At 29.2% G+C, this 27,051-nt stretch overlaps 1 protein-coding gene across 2 annotated transcripts in view; it reads left to right on the top strand.

Moving 5' to 3' along the window:
- The first annotated feature begins 305 nt into the window (after nt 1-305).
- The window catches only part of LOC107436893 (actin-binding LIM protein 2), a 79,822-nt gene continuing 53,076 nt past the window's right edge, over nt 306-27,051 (top strand). The window contains exons 1-2 of one of the 2 annotated variants that reach the window (XM_087156172.1): nt 306-493; nt 26,567-26,662. In XM_087156172.1, the coding sequence (XP_087012298.1) occupies nt 490-493; nt 26,567-26,662 (100 nt within the window). In that variant the 5' untranslated portion in view covers nt 306-489. The remainder of the gene's footprint in view (nt 494-26,566; nt 26,663-27,051) is intronic. The other variant, XM_087156173.1, reaches the window with a different exon arrangement.

Below are 27,051 nucleotides of genomic sequence, written 5' to 3'. Positions count from 1 at the left end.
AAGATTGGTACTTAGTACGTGAAAATCTGATCATCAGAACGAAAGTTATTCAGGGTGATATATTTTTTTTTTGCCGAATGTACATCACACGCTCCTCACATCCTGCGAAAAATTCAGCAGCTGCCTGCCGCCAGTCGGACAAACTTGGCATGCATGAGATTAGCCTTGACGCTCCCCCATTTCTAATGCCGTCGCGCCACAGATTTCTAGGTTTAACATAATAGAATCGCGGCTGCTAGGACGGTTCCAAATCTGTATAGTAGGGTTTACTTTAATTATTTCTATATAGAAGTCAAAGAAGCGAAGTGAAGTCACTCAGACTGTCGTCTGTAAGGAATTTTATTTTGTTTTCAACATTGTTCTGAATAGTAGCATTTTGTTTCTCTAGCCGGTGTGTGTCTCTCAAGTTGAATTTATTTTCATTGTAAACATCTGAGCTATTCTTCTTTGAAGATTCCATTTCTTGGCCTGAAAAACTCTAATTTTGAGATGGGTATGTTTATTTTCTATTTTTAGATTCAATTTTTTTAGATAATTTTCTATTTTTAGATTTCAAATTTTTAGATTATTTTCTATATATTATTTTAGTTCTGCTTCAAAGTCTCTACTCTATAAAATGCAGCTTCCACAATAATTTTGTAATTCTTTGATTTAGCTAAGTAGTAATTTGTTACATCAAAGAAAAAGTGCAAAAAATTTGCAAGTTTAAAATCGATTTGGCACCTTGGCGATTGTAGTTGGCGTAACAGATCATGATACGGAAATACCCCGAAAGATGTTATTTTTTAAATATTTAGACCAGTGGCTCCTAACCTATTTTGACTCTCTCCCCCCTTTTCGCTATTGCTAGAAACTCATTTCCCCTATTCCAAAACTTAATATTTATTCAGATTTTTCTCTTAAAATGTTTCAAAATATAAGCAACGTTGCAATACCTGCCAACTTGTACTGTGTTTGAAAAAGATTTTACAAAGTGGTAGTAAAACAGCAATTAAGTTTGGTAGAGTTTTCTAATAACAAAACTCTTAAGATATCTATAAACATAGTTAGCTTACAAGTAGATTTTATTCACATAATTTTTTAAATTATTGATTCGTCGTGATAGTTTAAATTACTTTTTTTAAACTTAAAAATTTAATACGCCGAAACGATATCCACACAGAAAATTATTTCTCAACAGCTATACATGTTTGTAGCCACACACATATATATATATATATATATATATATATATATATATATATATATATAAATTTGGAGCGATAATTTAATTTTGTTTATGTTCACCAACAGGGTTCATAATTGTCATCTTTTGTCTTAGTTTTTAGCTAATGCCCTGAAATTCTTTATTTTTGTGTGTTTTCAGAACATTCCATTTTTACGAATAAAAGTGCATATTTTTAAATAATAGAGTTTAAAAATCCTGAAATTTGGATTTATGATCCGACATTTTTTTATAATGCTAGTAAAAATATAAAGTTCACTTTTAGGACCTCCATTATAAACCTAGTTCAGATCTTATCTGTAAGATTCATTGTTTCATTAAGTCATTTTATAAAAAAAAAATCAAATAGTTATTTAACTTTATCAAATTTCTATGGAATTCACGGATCATATGCACATTTACTATTTTCAGCAAATGCAACATAGTAATAAATCTTGTTTGATGGAGTTTTGTACTTTCACAATTATTGATTTGTCTCTTTCATCTGAGTTTAAAAATTATCAATTACAGTCAACCAAATGGTAATCATATCTTAGAATTTTTAAGGTGAATTGAAAGAGCATGAACTACTGATGAACTAAAAAAAAATTTGGAAGCAGATTCACTGCGTTTTCATTTTAAGATTATTGTAATTCTGCTTTAAAATTATTGGATAAAATAATTTTTGAAATCAATTGTAAATTTTATTTAAATATGGTTATGAAGGAATGTTAACTTCTAGTGGTTTTTTATTTATTTTATTTTTAATTCAACGATACTAAAAATGTCTGTTCTTAAAAAACAAAGTAATTCTGGAATAAAAAAATATGTTAGAAAAAATTTCCTTTTTTTTTTTTTTTTTAAATTTTGTCCTGATTTTTTTCATTTGTCGACTATGAAGTCTGCACGAAATAATTATTTAAGCAAAATAAATTCACGAATGAATTACTAATAGGAAAAATTTTAGCATTAGAGCAAGCCTGTACATGGTTAGTCACTTTTTGCTCAAAGCAATATCCGTGATTGTTTTTATTCACTAATTTTTGAATGTATGGTGTTTTGCTAAAAATTTCTAATGTAGGTCACTTTAAATGTTCTTGACTTGAAAAAACTGATTTAATATTATAAACAAATAAGACAGGAGGTGATATCATGATAACACTTTCTATTACTCTTGGATAAGATTTGAGGATTCAAGACCAAACTTTTGTGACTGAATGCTCTTCAAATATGTTTGCAGCTTGAAAATCTGTTTAAGAAATTCTTTTTGCCAAAATTTCTAAACGTTTTCTCAGACATAGTTCCTGATGTGTTTTGTACGAAATCTAACTAATGATTAAAAACACCTAGCAAAGTATTTCATAAATTACATTTTCTAAGGATGCTGAAGGATTTATAGCAAGTGACTCACCACTCTTGAAACTATGATATTCTCCTGTGCATAGAAATTTTTTCTTGGTTGGAAACCACTGACAATAAGAGAAATTTTACCACTTCAAAAATTTAATTAGGTCTCAACATTTTATGCAATTTTTTTTTAATATAAAAAATCTTTTGAAGTTTTGAAAAAACTTTTGTTCTTAATTGAATTTGGTTTAAAATTCTTTTCATTATTAAACTTATTTCTTAACGTTTCCTTTGCTTTTTTTATTTAATTAAAATTCGTAATATAATTTAATAATTAAGTAAAAGTTATATATATATATATATATATATATATATATATATATATATATATATATATATATATATATATATATATATATATATACTGCAAAATATAAATTCTGTACAATTCTATATTTTTCCATTTCATTCTATTTAAACTTTTAATATGTATTTATAGAAATTCCAGAAAAATATTTCCATTTACAAAGTTATCAATGTTTTCAGTAGGCTTCTGTTCTTGTATTATTATCTGAACGCTGTTTTTAGAGCTAAGTACTTACGTGGTTCATACTTTCATTTTCAAATATTTGAACCGTTAAGTTTTCCTTCTCTATTAGCCCACTGCATTCATCAAGTATTATTTGACTTGAAAATATTTTGTACTGCCATTTTATTTGCTTCCCTCAATCAAATGTTTATTAGGATTTCTGACAATTGTTACATAAACTGATAAAAGCCTAAAAAAATTCTTTCTTTTGGGTACTATCAAGCACAAAGAAATAAGTATAAAAAAATGCAAGGAAAAGTATTTTCAGTAGAATGAGCCTTTGATATTGAATGTAGTATATTCCATTGAATTGTTTTGATTTCATTTTTATTAATACAGTAAAGTTACAATTTATGAAAGTTTGAATATTGAATTTTTTTTTTTCTTATATTGGTTATAACGCAAAGCTGTACGAAAGGTTCTTTAGTATGTAATGCAGAGGTCTCTCAAAAAGTGGTCTATTTGATGGAAGAAACAACCTCCAGAAAAGAAAATTATAATACATATTTATACCAAGTTGATATTTATTTCTGTTTCCCCTTGCTTTAGTTTTAAAAGAGCAGTGATCTTTTATCTTCTGGTCGAAATATATTATTAATACATTATATTAGACAGAGCTATCTTATTTCTACAAAATAAATCCTTGTAACTAAACTCTTTTGCTACAATTTTTTCTTTAATTAGAAAGAATTGTTCTTATTGAAGGAGCTTGGCATAGACAGATAAATGTATGTAAAATTGAGGAATCTACTTTAATATACTCAAAGCCCTTAGTCAACAACTGTAATGGAAACTCAAATCTCGTTTCAGTTCTATCCAAAATAAAAATGAAATTCAGATTTTTTAAAAAAAAATAGTAAGATTAAAAAAGATTTAAATTAAAAAGGAAAAAATCAATATTTCATTATAATAGGAACTAAGACTGTGGTGCACATTCTTTGCCACGTGACTTCCTTCACACAAAAAATCACATTTCGAGCGGAAGTCTTTCTAAAACCTTTGCATCCATTTATAAAAATCTCTAAAGAGTTGCAAAATATTTTTATGAACGTCTTTGTGAGACGGTGAACAGTCACATTAAAAAAATTAAGTTGTCTTATTTGCATTTAAAAATTCATGCAAATAAATTATGTATTTCTGTCGATATAAATATTTTTTATCTTTATCACTAGTAAGAAACATTATTATTATCGTCATTATCATTATTTATTCACATCATTATTTATTATTACCAACCTGAAGGGGTTTTGCCACCACTTTCTCAAGTTTTCTTGGTAGTTGTTAGTATAATACGAAAAACAGTTTTTTTCTTTTAATCAAATGACAGTGTAATTTAAAAGCTACATTAATAATTGCTTGAAATAAATTTTAATAATGTTCTGCTTAGTATTTTCTATTTTTCTTCTTTAGATTAAAACAGATCATATGATCCTAATGTACCCTAGTGATTTTATTTTTATCAGACATAATTTATAACTTTTATCGAGTTTTTTAGATATGGTTGTGCCGCTACTTTTAGCAAGGTACTACCGATTTGCAACATTAATTTCTTCATTCATCTCAACTCATATTAGTGAATTTTAATTTATTTTATTAAGCACAATAATTTGGGTAATATATTTTACTTCAGGACCTCTTTCCTTCTAATATTTCCCCCCTCTACTGTACCTAACACTATTTAATTTGGTTGCCATTTGTGTTTCATGCAGTCGACCATTTTTTTTCCAAATATTTTGCACCTTATTTTTATTATGGGTTTTCGTTTCCTCTTGCACATGCAATAATTATGTACTTATCTTTGAACGCTTATTTTGTTAATGCGTTATTTTAATTTGTAAAATTTTTTCCCTAGCATTTTCAATTTAATTAATCACATTAAAAAAATTGTTTGTGTGTTGGTACCAACGCTAACATTTTTAAAAAAGTGTGTTCCACATTTTTAATTTTGGCTATTTTATTTTTGATTTTTATTATATTTTTATCATTTATACCATTTGTTTGATGAAAATTGTATAAACAAAAGATAATTTATTTGGTGCAAAAATAATTAAATTGGTTGAATTGGAAGAAATATGAGTAAGCTGAACTACAATCGTCTTCAATCGTATGATTGACTTATAAGTTAAGAGTAAGTCAAATTTAAACTGCAAAAAAAAAGCATACATTTGATGATGTTATCAGAAAGGAGAATCTTTAATTTTGATTTCACTACATTGTCGTAAAATTAATTAGTTTTCCTTTTGCAGCAAGAAATCGTTAGTAAAAATAGAACTGAAAGCATTAAAACTAATTTGAAATTGAAAGAAAAGGAGGGAAAACTTTAAATTGTACTTTTCTATTTGCTTAAGAAAACGCTTTTTATCGCAACTTCACCTCTATAAGTATTGTAAAGTAAAGGAAAAGTAAATTCAGGCAAACCTAGATTAGTTTTTGAGGTTTTAAATGATGAAAATTTTTTCTTTTCAAAATATCAAAAGGGAAAACAAATTATGAGAAAAGTTCTTTTCAGATAATTTGTTTGCATTTTGAAGGTTTAATTTTTTTTTCAGCAAATGAAACTTTTTAGCCTGCTCTAGGTTAACTCATTTTTTGATTTTTATAATTTTTAAATAGTTAATGGAGGGGAAACAAAATGTGCGGTGAAAAGTTTCTTTCGCGATACAGCCTCTTCTTAACTCAAGCAGCAGTTCAAAAGAAACTTCAACTGTTGTTGACGTATGCCTGTTTAGGCTGAGGGGGTGCGATTGTTCTTGTTTTCCAGTGGCGCCATCTATGGCCAAGAATTCGACTTCTGCCACACCATACGTCGCACCCGTTTATAGGGCAGACCCATTCATACATCCATTCATTCACCCACAGATCGTAATTTTGACCTGAATCAGAGAACGATCGATCTCCAATCCAGTACCCCCAGAGGTATTGATTTGTTATGGGAACATGGAGGACATTTGCGACTCGACAGATTTAACGTGCATCAGTCACTTTGCTACACTTCGGCCGGCGGGGTTTAAACTCACGAACTCTCGGACATGGGCCCAGCGCCCTACCGACCAGGCTATCCCGGTCAAGATAGCAACTTAAACACAACTTAAGACACAAAATAACTCAAGAACTCCGTTAACGTTAATAACGTTTTCTTGTAAAAATATTCCTTAAACCTTTGTTCTAAAAATATGCAAAATTTTGTATTTTTTTATTTTGTAATTTTTGCGTTATAAGAGTGATGAGTGCGTTTGACTAACATTTTCTGAAACATTGGTTTGGATGCCAATGAATACTTAAAGCGAGATAAAGAAAACTATTAAAAAGGAACGTTTTGTGTAATAAATTATGTTACCAATGGAATGTAATCAAGAATGCATAGCCCATTTTTTAGTCATTAAAAAGTGTAAAGTATGTTTAAAAAACGATTCATTGCATTGAGTTATAGCAATTCCTTAGTGTTCAAAGTACTTTTCAAATTGTTTTTCCTATTAATTCTCGTAATTCTTAACAATTAGTTTTCTAATTTAGGATTGCTTATTCTATGGCCCATTGGTCAAATACAGCTAGTCAATGGTTAATGTACGTGGCACACCGCCTTTTAACTAAAAATCATTTGAAAAAAGCTGCATAAACTAACTTAAAAATTTACTCTTTTCAAACTAATTTCTATAGATTTTGAAGGAAAAAACACGAAATTAAATGTGAGAATGATCCTAAACTTCGAAACTAAATTGATATTGCGAAATGCACAAGCCCTAATTTAAAGTCTCCAAAATTTTAATTCTTTTGACATTTTGATTTTTTTTTAAAAAAAATTTCTTTAACAAAAGCATGTTTAAAACAAATGTAGATTAATAATTTATTTAATAATTAAAAAGATGTAATTTATTTTCAGTAGGAAGAAAAATAATAAACTTACTTTTTCCACAATTAAAATTGAAATTAGAAGATGCATGTTATTAATTTTCAGTAATAAAAATAATAAGCTTTCTTTTTCCATTATTAAAATATAGATTTTGCTAAAGTTAATTTTGTTAAAGAAGACTAAGTTCTCAGAACTTAAAATATATTTTAATTTGAGTATATTATACATTTTCTGTATCTTTTAATCTTTAAGACAAATTCCTATTATACTAGGAAATATTTAAAACATTATCAATTAATATAAAGCTGAAAGTTTTCCTTCCAATGTTCGCCTTCGTTCGCCTTCCAATGAGGTGAACCGGGATTCGATCCCGGCGATGGCTGGTCGATACGAATTCCGCATCCGGCTTGCACCGACCACAGTGCTGATGTGAAATATCCTCAGTGGTAGACGGATCATGGGTTAGAGTCCCCTTGCCGTCAGGCTAACAGTGGGAGGTTCTCGTGGTCTTCCGCTCCATGTAACGCAAATGCGGGTTAGTTCCATCAAAAAGTCCTCCACGAAGGCAAATTTCTCCCAATACTTGATCCAGGAGTTCCCTTGTCTTCTGGATTGGGTTCAAAATTACAAGGCTACGGAGTTGAACATTAGTAGTCGTAAACCCAAAAATTGAGTCGGCTGTTCAACGACCGTTTAAAAAATTTTTTTTTTTTTAAAAAAGCATCATTAGTTGCTTTATAAAATAAAAATTAATAACATTTAAAAGCAAAATATAGTTTTTGACTTGAGTTTTCAGAGGCTTGTAGATACATTTTTTGACTCCCCTTGTGAACTCCTATGTATTGTAATTCTATTTATCTGTTTATTTATTTTTTTAAATTTGTTTTATAAGTCTAAATTTTAGTTAGTAAAATAACATTTTGCTGTGCTAGATAAGTCAACTAATCTTTTATTTGGCATTACTGAATCTTCACATTTAAAGTACCACGCCTTGGTTATTGATTTGTTGATGCCTTTTATAAGGCAACTAAAGATCTCTAAAAATGAAATCACTTGCTGAATAAAATATGAAAGGTTCCTCTATACTGGCAGTCAACTTAACCGTCCGCATACATCTTCAATTGAGTGTTAAAATCTTTCATACTTGGCTTGTGTCTAAATTATTTTTCATTATAAGTGTGAGTTGCTTTTACGCTTGATTTAAAAATTGACGTGTAAGTTATTCCCCATTTTTTTAAATTTAAAATTAGCTAAGTTAAGAAGATTTTTATGTATTTTCAATTCGAAGTACAGAAATAGTTTAGTTAAAGACATCGTTCATACAATTACGTTCAAAAATTGATTTTTCCTTAAAAAAAACTTTTAGTTATATAGTTTAGTACATAGAAATGCTTTTATAGTGCCTTCATGGCGTATATATATATGTATAACAATAATACTTGTTTAATAATGTAGTATTAGTTGTGAAAAATTACTTTATTATTGAATAAATAATATTAATTTAAATAATAGTAACCATATTATGAAGAAACCCTAGAAACAGTATCCGAAAAAATATTTGAGATCTAAGCACTTCATGGGCATTATAAATTATAAAGGCGGAGAAATTCGATATATTTTGAGCTCTCAAGTATTGACACTCATTTTCAAGACTCACCAGACAGTAATAAAAAAAAAAAAAAAACATATTTGAAAAAAAAAAACGCAAAAAAAGAAAACTCAAAGCTATTAAAGTAAAAATGGAAAATAAAATGTAGATCAAAAATTAAAACTTAAAAAGCCGTGGTAATAGCGAGGCAAATCAAGACAGGCTGCATTTCCAAGCGCGATCGAGGTTGTTAAACGGGGGGGAGGGGGGAATAAAATTTCAGAGCTGAAAAATAAGCTTTTGTGATAAGGGTGTGAAGAATTTTGTCTCAAAGTTTTGCTCAACTTTCTCAGAAAGTTGATTTAGTAAATTTTTATATGCCGGACATATCTTGTTTTCTTCATTAAATTTAAGAGTCAGTTTTTTAAGTGTTAGCCAAGGTTAGATATTTGACATTTTTGATTTTGTTGAAATTTTCACGATGTGTTCTTTGCGTAAAATTATAAAACGCGTGTTTTTATAAAAACAAATCTCTCTCGAAGTTTTGGGAGGTTAAACTGCAGATCTTTTGAAATTTTGAGAAAACATATCGATTTACTAGTGGCAATATTTGTTGTGAAACGAGTGACTCACGAATCACCATTATTTTATGTTCTACGTTTACACTAACTATTAACACACAAATGCTTTCAGTGGACCTTTACATCAAAGGTCATTCAAAAATCTTCGATCTATTTTTTTAAACTTTGACTTTCAAAATCTGCTAATACCAACATTTGTCCACAAAGGTTGGCCAATATTGGGCCAAAATATTATTTAGGCCCAATATGAATACTTGAAGTTAACACCCTTCCCGAGGTGAGCTTCAGTCTCAATCTGGAATTTACTAAAGGAAAAGGGACAAGGGGGGACTTGAATTTTGCTATCTAGACAAATAATTGTTTCGATGTATTTTTTTTTTTTTTTTTCTGAAGCGAATGAAGCTTTATCTATATCGATACAACTAATATATGAGAAGTTATAAAAGTTTTTATGGATAAATAGTACAGTACAAAGCTGTACAGATGAACAAAGGTTTAGATCTTATGAATTTTTTAGGATTAATCAAATGACTAGTGGAAATGAGATAATTACCAATTTATTTTAAACAGTTTCAGAAATATTTAAAGCTTTTTTTTGTTGGAAATAAAAACTTTCCGATGTATCACACTGAATCGAATTAAGATTTAGGCCGATATTATGAACAGTTAAGAAGTAATTTAAATTTTATTTTAAAACAGCATAAATTTTGACTCATACCTGTTTAAATATTTGAGCACTTAAGATAAGCACTTAAAATATTGAATCCCTAGTACAGTTTTGGTTGCCTAGATAGAAATGTAAATGCATAAACTGATGTGAGACAAAAACTATACTTTATATAATTTGAATCGTTATAGCTTTTACAGCTTCAAAATTATTAATTCTTTTAATTTAGTTTTGATCTCATTCAATTTAGAGTAAATAAATAAGGATGATCAAACACATTGCTTGTCTATGTAGCAATGTCAAACTTGTTAACGCTAAACATACCATAACCGTTTAAAAACTTAGGCATCAAAAATGCGCTTATCACAGAGCTTATTCTAGGCAGAAAAAAGGGCAGGGTACAAACGTTTAAAAAAAGGGCATTATTATTCTAAAAGGGCAATAATTTCTTTCTATGGACTTTTCACGTTCTATGAAAAAACATTGTCAATTAGTGAAAGAAATTTTTTTTATTTTACTAACAGTAGCAAAGCAATCATATTTACTCATTTTTATTAATAAATTAACATATATATATTGAGTTATTGAGCTAATTAACTTAGTAATTTATTTTGCTTGCATATATTAATAAAATAATAAATGTATGTTTTTAAGTGTCTGTAGTTATGATTTAATAATTAAATTGATTAATAATAATTATGATTTAATGATAGTGGAAGCAACTGCAAACTTTCTAAGACAAGTGCAACAAGGGGGTGTGATGGCTATTTTTTTCCCCCACATAAATCTATGTATTGACAGCAATGACAAAATAAATAAAAATAGTTGAAAATTTAAGAAATCCATTGTACAGTTTGGAGAAAAAATAAAGAAGAATTGAGGAAAGAAAGGGTTTAGAGTCTATTACATCAGGGGCAACAGGGTGGATTCTTTTGACTAAAAGGGCAACAGGGTGGATTCTGTTGACTAAAAGGGCAACAGGGTGCTGCACCCTGTTTACCCTGCCTAGAATGAGCTCTGCTTATCATCTTATCGTTTTTGAACATTTGACTTCATGACTTTTTCTAACAATTATATATAGTTAAAAATCTACTATTATTTTTTTCATATTTTGTTTGTTTCGAATAATTCTTGTCGTATACCTATTTCTAATAGAACCGGTTATTTGACCGGGAGAACAATTTATTGCTTTATAAGGTTATCGGATCAGAAATTACGATGTAATGCATGTTCAACGTATTGCATTCGATTAGTTGCATATTTCTACTAAGACTGTTGCGTAGTTTGTTCAATCAGAATAACTGTGAATTCAAATTTTAAGAAAGTACCTAAAATTTTAGATTGTCATTTTTGTGTAAGAAAAAGTGACAAAAACTAAGTGTTTCGGTAAGTAGCTTAGAAGAAATAATATTGATTATAAGAATTATAGAAATAATAATAATTAGAAGAAATATGTTTGCGGAAAATGTACAATGGAAACTCTCTGTACATGTTAAAAATGCTTTGAGCAATGAATTAAAAATTCTTATTCTTCGAGTTTGTAATACATAAAAATTGGCAATGTACAATTTTGTTTAATTATAAAAGAGTTTTTTAGTTTATTTCATTCCTAACATCCATATTTCATACCTTCAATCAAGAAACAAAGTCTTGTCATTTGACCGCCTGTGGTAGAAATAGGTATTTATTAAGTGTTGGTATGTTTGGTGTTGATATGCCTAAGTACAAAACAGTACTCTTTATTTATAAAAACTTTTAAACGAATGCTCTATCAACTTGGTTGAGATTTCATTCTACTCATCAGAAACAATGTGTCACCACCTTTGAGACAACCCATCCAATTCAACATCATTAAGTTGGATGTAAACAAGAAAAAAAGGAACAAAGAGAAAACTGTCCGTCCCATTACATATAAAGAAATTAAAGGTATATATGATAAATTTAACTACGACTATTAATTGAATGTTCTGGTCTGTGGCTAATAAATGAAGCTGTTATAGATATTAAAACAATATTGTATGTTCAAAATAAGGTATTGAATATTTCTGAAACTGTTAATAATAGATTGGTTTTGATTTCATTTCGCTTCGTTTTATCCGTTTTGATTGGTCTTAAAAAAGTCCGTAGAATCTTAAGTTTTGTTTGTCTGCATACCAATGAGCTGGAGTAATTATCCATTAAAGCTTTAACAACTTCTGATACATTGATTATATCGATATAGGTGGGATTTTGTTCGATTTAACATAAAAAAAATCGAAGCAATATGTCATTTGTCTAGATAGGAAAGTGCTAATTCCCCCATTTTGCCCCCTCAGTTAGCTCTAAATTACAGTCCCTAGCCCAAACTATTAGACGCACTATCAGATTCTTTGTAAAATCTTAATTAATAGTGATACTATACAGCTTTATTGTTGTTACGTGACTGAAACCGGTTTCACTTATTTAAGTTCATGTATCAGATGGTTAAATTCGACGATATATAATATAAATTCGACAATTGAATAAATTAGATGATATATTATATAAATATAGAATATTTATTATATCAGAAATTATATTATAATAATTAAACCAAATTATTGTAGTTTTTAATTATCACATGTTTTGCACGAGTTTATATGCAATACTTTTATATTTAAACATACATGTAATGGGTTTTTATGTAGGAGATATTTATGTGCTTCCTATTTGTATTTATTTTTAACGTATTGCATTGCAATGTTAACCAATTGATACACGAACGTAAGCAAGTGCAAACGTGTTTCAACCGTGTAAAAACAATAAAGCAGTATAGTATCACTTGATAATTAAGAATTTACATAATCTTATAGTGCGTCGAATAATTTGGCCTCTGGCTGTATGACTGCAGCTCACCTCTCTCGGGGAAATGGGGAAGACGTTCATATTGGCCAGATTAGGGCCAGATGGCTGGGCCTAAATCATATTTTTTAAAACAATTTACAACATTCCCGTTACTATTTCTATATTCAATAATTCAGGTACGAGTCTCAAACTTTAAGGCCATATTATATCAACAACAAAAAAAGTTTAATCAGTAACCGTCATTTTGTTTCTGCTATACTTAAAAAGCCATATCACACGTGCAGAAATTCACCCAACACAACACACAACGCAACAGCAAGATAAACTTTTCATCCAACATTCAGTCGGAAAAAGTTGTTCTAGGGTTGCCAAAGTTCATGAAAATGTTTATCGTAAACGCGCCGATGCCTTCCTTCTATCCCCGCAATTTAGCGCCCATACAGTCGATCTATGATTCTTCATAGGTGAAAATCAGTATTCTTTACCTGGCGATTGTTGTCTGTGTATTATTTTACAATGGATCTCGCATATTTATCAATTCCAGCCTTAGTAATTTATGGATCGATAAATTATTTAAACTCTTAAAATTCATCGCCTGTTTATATTCCTTCAGATTGGCGAATTTGGCGTAGAAAATCTATCACCGTTTTGAAAAATAAGCTATGCAATAACATTATTACTCAAAAGTATTTTAGTAAGTTCTTTAGAATTGAATCATATTTTGTGCAAAAAAACATTAAACATAAAGTATTGACACTCACCTGAAATAACAAATATCTGACATCAACACCGAAGACCATCACAAGTTGGCCATCTTGTTTTCTCTTGAAAGAAATGTTGTGGACTGCTCTCACCTGATTGGTCAAAAGCGTTGTTGTGCGAAATGTTGGGCAAACTTTTTCGAAGAGGAGGAAAAAAGTTGCTTCAACTTCGCTTGGCATATCACACGATGATTCAACTTCCAAGTTGCGCTAAAAGTTTTGCATACGGTTGTGTTGAACGAAAGTTGTGTGTTGTGTTGGGCGAATTTCTGCACGCAAATTTCCTTTCTAGTTTTGGCGAAGACAATTAAAAACCCTGAAAAAAAATGTGCTGAATTTCAGTTTCTCTCTACGATAAGTGTTGTGATTCACTTTTTTCGGTAAAAGTATTGCCCACTTTTAAATTGATGTGTTTTTCTCAAAATTTCAGAGGATCTGCAGTCTTGACCCCTCTAAATGTCGAAAAAAGATTTTTCGCAAAAATAAAAAAAACACATGTGTAATTGTTTTACATAAAGAACATGTCCTGAAAATTTCAATCAAAATCAAAAATGTGAACTTATCTGATTCTTATGAAACTGGCTCTCTGCAAACATTCTAAAAGCTTAATCAAATACTATCTATAAATAATTGAATCTATTAACATTTAATTATTTTTCACTCAGTTTATAAAGCTGAAATTATTAGTCTCCTAAAACTTTTTACTGTAGGAACTATCCACTAAGTTATTCAACTTAAGTGAACTTATTCTTTTTATTCGTTCCATTCTTTCGGTATTCTTTTAGCTACAAAGATGTGTTATAATTGTATCCTGTGACAAAGAACTTCTAGTTTCACTTTACGTCACTTAGTTTACGATTGTAGTACTTAAATCTTTTTTAAGTGAGACATAAAATGTTCATTCTAACTATAGTGAGATTTGAAGAAATTGGATTCTTTCCAAACCCGTGTCTGAATTAAATTTAACTTAAAGAACCTTTCACTCTCGTAAGGTTTCAGATTTATCTTACATCTGTTACCTCAATGGTGGGTTTCGGATATATTTATTTTATATCTAGTTTCTACGATCTGCCGGGAATTCTTTCAAGTCCTTGTTAACAATTTTTTTTTAGCTGTATCAAATCTTCTTGTGAATCAAATCTTCATCACTGGAGGACAGAGAGGACATTCAATCGATGTATACGGACACTCAAACTTAAAGTAAAAATTAATTATAATTTTTTATTATGAAATTAGATAAATATTCGGCTCAAATAAAGTCATTTTATAAAAAAATACAGTATAAATTTCAAACAAATTTAATGAAGTTTTGAATTATTAAAATTTTGATTAACTTTACATTTAAGAAAATTTTGTTCAATCTAATTTCATCCTATCAAATGCGTTATCCTCGTCTTTTCAAAAGTATTATTAATTTCTACAGGCCACTGGTTATCATCATGGCTATCATTCTTAAAGCTTCACTGTAAAAAATTTATTTTAGTTCAAAAGGATGGCAACTACTTTGCATCAAAGTGGGGAAGTTAAACACTACATATAATTCTTGGGTAAAATTTAACTACACCAAAAAAGTTCTTCTACAATACTTAGCGTATAAAAAAAGCTGCCACCTTTTTTGTTAAACAGTAACACTGAGATTTATAATTTCAATAAGATACAATTCACATGAGAGTTAGTAAATTTATTTTTCCGTTAAGATATAAAGCAAGGATCATTAATTTAGGAAGCATTAGGCAATATTTCTAACCTTGAAATGAAATAAGATTGTCACAACCAAATATAAACTTAGAGCGAAGATAATACTAATATGAATTCGAACTGAAAACATAACTTAAAAAAATCTAAGTGAATAGAATTTAATTACTATGAAATTATTTAATATAACTAAAAGATTTATGTTGATCTTCTTATTATATTTACTATACAGCTAAATACACACAGACCTTTTATAACTTTTTACTTCAGTTTCTGTGGAATGTTCAACATCGTGCAAAGCGGAAATAACTTTTACCTTTTCGTGATCGATTGTAAACAAACCGTTATAGTCTGGCGGTTTCCAAACTTACATCAAAATTTGCAAAAATAACTCATGAATGAAGAAAATTTATTTGATCTTGGTGTAAGCTTTCCCAATTCTTGCTGTTAAGATTTATTGGTGTTGTTCAAAGGTCCATAGTTTGATGCTCGGGGTCTTTTATGTGTAGAAGGAGAAATCGGTTCGTAATCGGTGGCATTTCATCAATTAAATATTTTTAAAGGCATAGCGAAAAAAAAAAGAAAAGAAAAAAAGAAAACGTAACACACAGCAATGTATTTTTTATAAATGTGTCCATATCTCTATAAAGTTTCAAGTTAGGTTTACGAAATTTAATGCAGTTATTGCAAGAAACAGACTGAGTAATTGGTACAAGTTACAAGCTTATTAATTGATTTTTCGGTATCGGGTTTACAAAATTACTTGATATATATATGTATATATAATATTTAAATTTCGCAAGAAAGACTTAAATGATTACTTTGTAACTTTAGAGGTGTTTAGTTCATGCGATTTTTAATACTTAGCAATAAGATATGAAGTTTTTAGATGTTTGGAAGGCCTACTATAAATTACGAAAAAACAAATATTTTTTAACACCTTATGCCAGAAAATCAAGCAATAAGCTTGTAACTTGTACCAATTGGCAAGTTGTTATTTTTAATAACTGCATAAAATATATTTCTGGAGATATGGACATGTTTATAAATTATTATTATTTTCTTTTTGTTTTACTGTTTTTTGCTATAACTTTAAAAAGATTTAAAATTAGGTACAAAATTATTAATTTCAAATTTTTTTCAAAAATCGTAAAAAACTGCACAAGATATGAGTATTTAAAGTAGTTCTTTTATATTGCGAATGCAGAGCTTGGACTGGACTCTCTTTTACTTTTTTTTTTTTTAAAATCATTTACGAAGGATAATTTTCAATCTTTGATATGTCTGATGGGCGGATGTGAGAATTAAGAACACCGTCATAATGTTCATCTATGGTGTAAATTCTTGCTCGACACCCATTATCTTTACTAATGTAACTCCAAGTTGTCTTATTGTTTCTTAATTTTGTATGAAAGTAGTACAGATATTTATGATGCTCCAGAATTTTTTCACCAAATTTTGAATAATGAAAAGATATCTCCTCCATATTTATTACTATATTACTCATGGTTGTTAATATTGACTACGGGTATATTGACTACACGTGTGCAATAGTGACTACAAGTGGTGGTGTAATCTTTAAGGGTTGCTAAAGAGAACTATAATTTGAAGCCTGTTTCTTTCGCCAAATGTTTGGCGATGGAAATTAGTTAAAATTCAGGAGTCGGCACTTCAAAAATCAATTCATAGCAGTACATTTTCCCCTTTGACACATTGATGAATCATATCAATCTATTGTTATGACCTGTACTTCACCTGTTGAATGGAATTTCCCTAAGAGGACAGGCCCGATCTCTTTGTCAATATATTAATCGTAACGAAAAGTACACATAACTAGATTTTAAAAATAATCAACCAACTTAAAATATTTAATGAAAATTAATGTTGATAACCATAAGTCATATGACAGTTCAAATTATAAACATTAATCTCGTGTGACCGTTTATATCTTAAAAAATTTCGATAAAAATTTTAATATTTAATTCTTACAACATCTAATCTCACAATCCCTTATTTTTTTTAAATTGTTCATTTTTCTGGGACTTGTTTTGTGTATCGGATCGGCTGTTTGACGACGGTAATAAAATAAAATATATTTCCATTGTTAATTCTTTTCCATTTTGTATAGTAATTTATTTTTAATATTTTGTTCTCTTGAAAGGAGGTTCATAGGGTTTTCTTTTATTTTTAGAAATTAACTGAGCTTATTCCAAGTAGGACAATGTCAGGCCTCATAGTCCGCACAAAGAAAAAAGAATAAGGAAAATTTTTTTTTAAAAACAGTATACATACCATACTATTTTTAAAAAGAATAAACGATCAGCTTAAAAAAATATAATTTGCTCTACTTTTGTGCAATGAAGCAAAAAATTTGTCTTTAAAAATAAAAAGATATACTTTTTTTCTTTTCAAAATTATTTTATTTAGAACGTAAAGTCTTAAAAGTTTCTCGCACAACTTAATTAATAGAGCACTGAACAATTCCTAATAGCTTAATATCAATATATAGAAAATTTTTATAGCAATGTTGCATAAAAAGAATGAACAGCATCAGTTAATTAATATTCTTTCATAATAGCAATCATATTGGATTAAGATTTTTAATCTAATTCAAGACTTTCTTAGTCAAGTGATATTAAAGTAAAGTTTCAATAATATTTTTTAAAAGAAATAGTAATTTGCTAAATGGTCACCCAATTTGCCTTTAAAAATTCCATAATATGGTTACTGTGTTGATAGTCACCAATCCTTTTTTGAATCAAATGACAGAAACGATAGTTATGAAACTACGAGAAATTCAATCTTCATGATTTATTGCTGGATTGGCTGAATTTATTAAGTGAACACAATTTTGATTGAAGAAAACATTTTATGATCTGTAAAATAAAAGAAAATAATGATTGTATAATTTAAACAGTAAGCATAAACTTTGACATACTCATTGTATAATTTAAACAGTGAGCATAAACTTTGGCATACTCATATCATAACTGTATAACAATTTAAAAACCATCTGTTTTTTATTCCTGATTCAGGAAACACTTTATGTGTGACAAGATATTGAGTCAAATAAGAGAAACTTAGCAATTTTTAACTATGAAACTTTAAGAAAAAAGTTGTTTTAAAGCAATTAGGTTGAAAGGCTAAAAACTAAAACTTTTCACTAATACAATAAATCGATGTTATGATAATAAAATAAAACTACTACGATCAGTTATCACAGTGAAAGTAAGATTTTTATTATCAAATACGAAACAATTATTAATATTCTGCAAGTGATAGAAATAAATAAACATGCTTCAAACAGCTTTCAAACACACAAAATGTATAACAATCTAATAATAAATGTTTGAACTTTCAAAGCAAATTGCAAACAATAAAAGCTATTGGAGTAAGAAAAAAAGTTTTAACAAACGAGACAATTTTATAATTCGAGCAACTTAAAAATTCTTTTGAAATTTTAAAGACTAATGAATACAAAAAAAGGTTTACAAAAAGTCTCAGTTCTCAAAGGTTACAAAAAGTTCTGTCTCATCTTTTGAAGCAGAACATAAATTAAGATACACATCTCATTTTTTTTTTATCCTGCTTTTCTCTGGATTGTTCTTATCAAATGGATGAATCTGGTTAAATTAAGTTGCTTAAGTTAGTAAATGTGTTTTTGTACTAAGAAAAAGAAGTCCTCATAATTTTGGAGTGACAATAAATTTTATAATTTTCATAGTATATTTTCCACCATTTTATTAGTAGAGCATAAATTGAATAAAAAAAGTAATGTTAAAATATTTAGACCAATTGTTGAGTTTCAGTATCGAATAAGTTTAAGTGGTTATTAAATTGTGAATAAAAAGTTAAAAGATGGATAAGCTATGAAATTAATGAAGCATAGCATGAAAGAATAAGTAAATAGCAAATTAAATTATAAAATTAATAAAGAATTAAGTAAAAAAAAACAGGTGAATAATTAGAGATGTGCACAAATAACAGTGATCGCAGCAAGAGTATCAGAAAATATCAGAAATTTCCTCGACAAATTTAAGATACATTAAAAAAATTCAGCCGCTACTATTTTAAGTTTTAATAAATATAATTAATTGTATAAAAAATCTTCATTAAAAATTATCATAGTTGTGTTTCTTTCTGTCACGGCTTTATTTAAAAAAATTTTCTCCTCTTATTTTCATTATAGTACGCTTTTTTTTACGAAAAATATTTGAACAATTTAACTGCAAATTTTACTCTTGTTTCTAAACACTCTGATGACGAAAATATTTTCAATCAAAAGTCGGTCAGTTTGAAAAATATGTAACAAGTTTTTTTTCTTTAACACAGGTCTAATGTGTTAGTTTTTTTTTTTTAAAGATATTGTTAAGGATTTTAAGTGGAAGATACTTATTTCTTCTAAAATAGAAGTAATTGACCTAGAAAGTAAAAACCTATTGAAAATGGGGGGAAAGAAAAGACTTATTTTTTAAGCTGGGTAAAAAAAAAAGTATGTTATACTATTTTTTTTTTCTTAAAAAAAAACTTAAAGTATGAACACTTAATAAAATTATGATTTATATAGAAGTTAGTTTTTTTTAAAACTTGACTTAATAATTAAGGTATTTGAAAGAAATTGATTATTATAAGAAGATATAAAAATCTTATTACTCCAAGTCTCCTATTTAATTTGCAGGAATAGTTTCTGTCTGAAAATTCATTTCAACCGAAATAATTGTGTAATAACTGAAATAATTGTGCCTGTGTATTGTCGTTATACATTTCGACTAATTTTTCTACCTCTTCCTTTATTGATGAACGAAGTATTATTTTCTCATCATTTGAATTTTTCTCATCTTGAACGAGGATAAAATCTTTACCTATTTCAAGTAACTAGCAACTTAAGATTTGTTTGCAATTCTTGCGAGTGCTGTTCAGTTTCTCTATAGAAAGAACTCCCCTCGCCACAAAATCTGAGGTTGTCTGCTGCTATGGAAACAAGAAGCAACACATTTCAAAGCGGGGAGCTTCTCTTTCCCCTGATTCTCTTTCTTTCTCTGACTCGAACCAAAATCTGTCTTAAATATTGACCTAACACCCCTACTTGAATTCGTAAACCTTGTAACCATAGTCACCGCCACTGTACCAGACAAATGACGAGGGGAGTTCTTTCCATAGACAGACTGTATTGAGGCGGGCTTAGGGTTGCCTCTCAATGAGGGCTACCAGATAAGACTTCATTGAAATACGAAGTATTTTCTCGTTATTTGAGATTTTCTCGTCTTAAACGAGGATAAAAAATTTTTTTTATCTAACTCAGTTTCGGGTGATAAGTAACTTTTAAAAATATCTAAGAGTGCGAAGATTTGTTTACAATAATTCGAGTGCAGTATTGAGGATAGCCTCTCAGTGAGGATTTCTATATATATAATCAAACCCTGCTATAGTGGCTATAATGAACATAGTTTATAGTGAACGAAATGTTCGCTCGTGTGCCTTGCTATACACATATAATATTATTTTTGTGTGGATACAGTGAACCGAAAGAAAAGAGGAAATTGGTTATGAACTTTTTTCTGTCTTCGACTGATTTCTTTTCTCCATTTTTTGGTAATTTTGAAATTTCTACATAAAATATATATACCGATTTTTAAAACCATCTATTGAGTAGAACGTAGCCATTGGCATTTTTTCTTGTTTGCTACTTTTATCTCAGTTTTCCATCCCTAAATAAAGGCCATCTCTAAATATCTTGTACGCAAGAGAAAGAGTATTAAAAATAAAAGTTTGCACATTTTTTGTTACTACATATTGTTTAATCATTTTTGTATTTCTTTTATTGGTCATTTATTTAAATAATGTGTAATAAAAAGAAGCTGTTCGGAAAAAATTAGTTAAAATTGTTTGCAGTATGGATATAGTGAACTCTCAGTTATAGTGAACCGAAATTTCGGTCCCTTGAGGGTTCACTATAGCGAGGTTTGACTGTATTTCGTTTTTCCGGTGATGTTCTCATGATTTTTCAAACTTGGGTATTTGTAATTGTATAATATTGCGATTGCAACGCCCGAAATATTTACCATTCAGTGGTCGTTAATAAGTCACACAGCAATGATTGTTATATTCTCTGCAACAAGAAGTATATTGCGATACCACTTTAAAAAATACTTTATGAAAGCTGGTTTTTCTAGTGGTATTTTTTAACACTATTAAATCATGCACTGATTGTTACTATTTTAGCTCCCCGTCGGTATAACAATTGTTCAGGTATATTACTATACTTATAGTAAGACTTTAGTAATTCTTGGAGCTATATGAAATGATTCCAAAAAAATCGGAGTAATATGGATTAACTTACTCATAAACATTTTCTGTTACTTAATACTTTTACTTACTTTTTAGTAATAATATAGGGGAGAGTGGGGTCAATTGTAACAGGGTACGATTGTAACAGAGCAAATATTTCGAGTGTCGGGTTCTAGATTTGGTTCCTAGGTGGCGAACAAGGTGTATTTAATAAATCTACATGTACACCCCTGCTGGCAACCATTTTTATGTACTTTTGAAAGAGTTACATCACAAAAGATATTTTCACGCTACGTAAGTACTTTTTTTGGTTTTAGAATATTATATTGTAACAAAGAAATTTTGTTTAAGCAAATAAAAATTATTAACCGAATATGTAAGTGGACACCTTAATTAACATTTTGAAAAAAAAAAGATTAGTTTTGTTAATTAACTAGCATTGTTTTTAACAAATGAAGCTGAAATGGCGTCTTGGGGACAATTGTAACAATAAGTAAAGGGACGATTGTAACAGCTGAAAATAAATAATTTTATGTTTACAAACCATTACTTAACTCTTTAAGAACCACCAATAGTTTCCTATATCATTTATATTATGTTGCATGTGCATTATTTCATTTGTCACCTTTCACAGCATAAATTAAAATTTTTAACCCCTTAAAGTTTAACCCTTTAGGTCTCTGCTCATCATTATTTTGACTCCTAAAATATCATTACCATTTTGATCAATAAAAAATATATCACAACTATGATAATATGTATAATTAACTATGTTTTAGTCGAATTTATGAACTGTTACAATTGACCCCGTAAGTGGGGACAATTGTAACAAGTGCACGACTGTCAAAAATTGTTAATAACTGATATAATAACATTTAAAATAAGGAATTTGTTTTTTTTTCTAGTAGAGGATAGTCTACTTTACTCGTCTGTCAATTAATACTAATAATATATTGGAATTTTTGTCAGTTAAAAATAGTTAAGTAAAAAATGTTACAATTGACCCCACTCTCCCCTACTGTATAAAAAAAAAAAACTTTAAGACATTAATTGAGCAAAAATATAAATTTTAAAACACTTTTAATATCTTATTAACCAGTTTTTAATATTTTTATTTTGTTGATATTCTATAGAGAATATATGAGAAATGTTTATGGCTTACCAGAAAAATTAGTTTCAGTTGATGGAATATTAAGCAGAAGTTGACCCAATTTTTCTTAGTTGCTAAAATTTTAAATTTTATTTTCAAAATTGTTTCTTTTATCAGCTATACTTTTGGAGAGTCACCGCTACTAAATTGAAAAATATGTGAAATTTTAAGATTTAAAAATTAGTAATAGATGAATAAAATTAATATCTGTTGCCTGATATTTTAAACTAATTTCATCTATATTTAGTGTACTCATTTCAAGCATTAATATTATTATATGATTTTTCTCAGTCTAATTCTAAAATTTAATTTTTGAACTTTCTAATTTTTAAAAAAAAAAAAATTTCAGTTCAAGAGTATTATATAAGTTATTTCTTACTTAAGCGATTTAAAAATTTTGCATAAATTTTTTATGAAATAATATTTTGGCATCAAATAAGTTGTAAAAACGGAAAATGACAAAAAGTTTTTGGGAATGTTCATTGAAACGAAAAAGTTGCAGTAATAAGACTGTTCCTGAAATAAATGGAATTTGTAAGCTGATGAATCATGTACACCATGTGCACCTTCCGTTGTTTATTAACAACTTTGACTTGGAACATTTCCTTCTTTTTTAATGAGACCATCTTTACTTTGTTGGCTTCTAGCGTTATGACGTCATCTCTTCACAAGTATTTTATCGATGCTATTTGTGTTCCCCGATATTTTTTTTCTAAATTTATTACTAGACAATCTTATGTAAGTGTGGGAAGATATTCATCTGTTCTTTTCCCTTCACATATTTTATTTATGTGTTTATTATTTTTATTTTTACTAAGCATTAGTTATTTAAGGGCTGCGTTCTTGACAACTTGACATTTGCACCATAATTACTTGGTGATATTGTTTTACTTTGTACAGTGCTCAAAAAAATAACTTTATAACCTAAATAACCTAATCTGATGATCTAACTTTTAACCTAATAACCTAAATAACTTTTAATCTGATGATCTAATCTTCAGATTCGAGGATTCAAGGGGTTGATTTCTAACTCAAATATACTTATTAATTAGCAAACGATATTTTAAGCTACGAAATGAGACACAAAAATCTACTTTCTCTAAATAAACATATCCTTTTTTTCGACGAATTCGGATTACTGACACCCTAAAATATCGGAGGTAGTCGCAATCTGGGAAATATGGTCCCTATCGTTTGGTCAGGAGTGCAGTCCAAAGTTTGGACCCCTCAATGTTATTTTTCATTTTTTGATTATTTCGCCATATCTCGAGAACCTTTTTACACTCGATTATAAAGTTCGTTTATCCAAAGATAATTTCATGCGAAATATAACTAAATGATAACTATTATATATATTTTTTTATTATTTTATTTAATAGTAGTCGAAAGAAATTTGAATTGTAAGGTATACAATTTTTAACATAACTTTAAAGAATGCAATTTTAAATTGCAAAATACAAAATTTGTGCGAAATTGGTCGAATAGTTCTTGAGAAATCTAATTTTCAAAATACGTCTTTCAAAAGAAAGCTCTAAATAATAAGGGGTTTTATACAAAATTAATTTTGTGTTATGAGACAAAATTTAAAAACAAATAATATTACCTTACAATGTCATGGTATAAAGAAAGAAAACGTGTGAAATAAAACATACTTTTGTAAGAGATGATCACCCTCAAGACTGGTGTTATGTTTAATAAATCTTGTTTAATAGTACAAAATGAAATTTGTGAAAAACCACTTATTAGTCAGGGCTCTCTTAGAAAAATTACAAAGGCTACTTAGATACCTTTATAAATTTTCAAGAAATTCAAACTGACTTTTTTTCCATTAGTTTCTAAATACGATTCACTACAAAATTAAGAAAACCTTTTTTAAATTTTTTACTCACATGCGTAGTATAAAAGAACTACTTTAAAAGCCCATGTCTTGCGCAATTTTAAACAAATTTTCTGTCTAAAATTTTTAAATAATTTTGTTATTAATTAAAAATTGCTAAAAAAAAACATAATACGAAAATTTGTTTATTATAAAAATGTCAATTTCTCTATAAATATTTAAGCTACTTTATGAAATCTCTTGTAGTTATTGCAAATAACAACCAAAGTAATCCTCCAATAAATTGTGACCATGATATCAACAGTACGGAGATTTGGCCCACACATATGATATCCATATGTCAATATGACCTCCGGACTGTGATGCCTGTATAACATCAAGACCGTAAACTGATGTCAACGCTAGTATTGATATCCATGGGCCAAATCTCCTTACTATTAACTTCATGATATCCATACTAATGACATCAGGACTGTATGATATTAATACAAGTATACTGGTATACATGAGCCAAATCTCTGTATTATTTACAATATTGGACTAAATTGTCATATAATTTATTAAAACAAAAATATAAGACTTATAAATAGCCTGGTTGGTAAGGCGTTGGACCCATGTCCAAAGGGTCCTGAGTTCAACCACTGCCGGCCGAAGACTCTCCGTGTAGTCACTGATGCACGTTAAAGCTGTCTGGTCACAAAGTCCTTCTTGTTCTCATAACAAATCATACCTCTGGGGTTACTGAATTAGAGATTGATCATTCTCTGGTTCAGGTCAAAATTACGATCTGTGGATGAATAAATTTATATGTGAATGGGTCCGTCCTGTAATCGGGCAGTGACGTGTGTGTGGTAATAGTCGTATTCTTGATCATAGATGGCGCCACCGAAAAAAAAACAAGAAACGCACCCTTTGCCTTAAATTCCCTGCTTAGTTTCACCAAGCAGGCTTGCTGGTATTGCCATGTCGCTTTAGAAACAACTACAGCAATAGTATCTCAGCGCAGTGTTCTCCTTTGCAGGAATATTGTGATTTTAAGAAACTCACTTTAGTCTTATTAGGAGAATTTTATGAATAGCCTGAAATCAGGTCTTATGTAATGTATAAATCCTAGCATTTCAAGTTGTAGATTTTTTTTCTTAAATGCTCAAGGAATGTAGCTGATTGATGACACTGAAACCTTTCGTAGGGGATTTTTCTCTGCTATAATATTTATAGATTTATATTGCATATTATAATAATATATATTATGCTATTATATATTATAATATTATGTACACTGGTGTAAGAAATTAAGAGAATTTGCAGATTTGGTTAATTATATCTAGAACTACTGGACCGATTTTAATGAAATTTGATCTGTACATGCATTGATACAATACGAAACAAATAACCATTCAACAATTGTAATACACACACATGATCGTGCATAACACTTGTTGGAGTCATAAAGTATGAAGCAGAGGTTGCAGGATAAGCAAATAAAATGCGTTTATAGGGGATAATGGTCCTCTCTTACAGGCCTTGCAGTGTGATTTCATACTTGAAATAAGGCAATTTATCATTTACTGTGGCAATTGGTCCCACTCGTTCAGTAATGCTGTTTTCATTCCCTGAATGGTTCTCAGAGAGGGGTGGCAAGTTGCAATTTCCCTCCCCAGAGCATCCCAGACATGCTTTATAGGATTGAGGCCTGGAGATCTGACTGGCCAATCCATCTGGCGAATATCTTCACTCTTTAGAAATTCATCCACCAGAAGAGCTCTATGTGGTCTTGCGTTATCGTCCATTAAAATGATCTCAGGGCCAACTGCACCCTTGAAAAAGCGAACGTTGGGCTATTAGACATCATCCTTATATCTCACACCAGTCACAGAGCCTCTTTCAAAGACCTGGAGAGATGTGCGGCCATCCAACATGATGCCTGCCCTGACGATTAAACTACTCATCCTGACAGTCTGATTTGATTCAAGCTTTGTATCTTAAAAATTTTTTTCGTGCAAAACGATGTAGACATGTTTATATCTTATAATTTTAAAGGTTTTCGATTATTATAAAACTAACCTCTTTTTTTTTAATTTCTCGATTTCTTATTGACTGTTCTTATTCTAAATGTATAAATTTTACTTATTTTCCTATATATATTACAACTTTATATTTCTTGAATGTTTTCTTTTTAATTTCAGGGAAAGTTTTATGTGAACACTGCAAAAAGAAATGTGTTGGAAATGCTTTGAAAGTGCAAAATAAGCATTTTCATGTTGATTGCTTCAAATGTGTAGGTATGTTTATGAGTGTTCCAAAAACTTATAGATCATTTTCCTCTTTCTTAGACTATGTAATTTTTCTGAGTTTTCTTTTGTAAGACCAGAAAGCTTTGTCCCTTAATCGATGTTACTCTCCAACTTACAGAATTGCTTTTGCAGTTCTTTTCAGATAGCTTTACTTGCTCATTTCCCCTCTGGGTCCTTGGAAACTATGGCAAAAAACTATAACAGAGACCCAGCATGAATAGAAAAATTTATTTGAAGGCTTTCAGTGTATAAAATACAGGGTGGCTCTAAACTGCATGTCAAAAATGTAAATGCAGATAGAGAGGATTTAAATAAGCTTATTTTATAAAGGAATGTGTGTAAGGAAACGTTGCGTTGAGCTGATAAAGAATGCTCGA

The sequence above is a fragment of the Parasteatoda tepidariorum genome, chromosome 12 (genome assembly GCF_982258835.1).
Source record: "Parasteatoda tepidariorum strain Cologne lab strain chromosome 12, Ptep-v5.0, whole genome shotgun sequence".
Classification (NCBI taxonomy): Eukaryota; Metazoa; Arthropoda; class Arachnida; order Araneae; family Theridiidae; genus Parasteatoda; species Parasteatoda tepidariorum.
The sequence above is the reverse complement of the archived record's forward strand: the minus strand, read 5'-3'. Positions and strand labels throughout refer to the sequence as shown.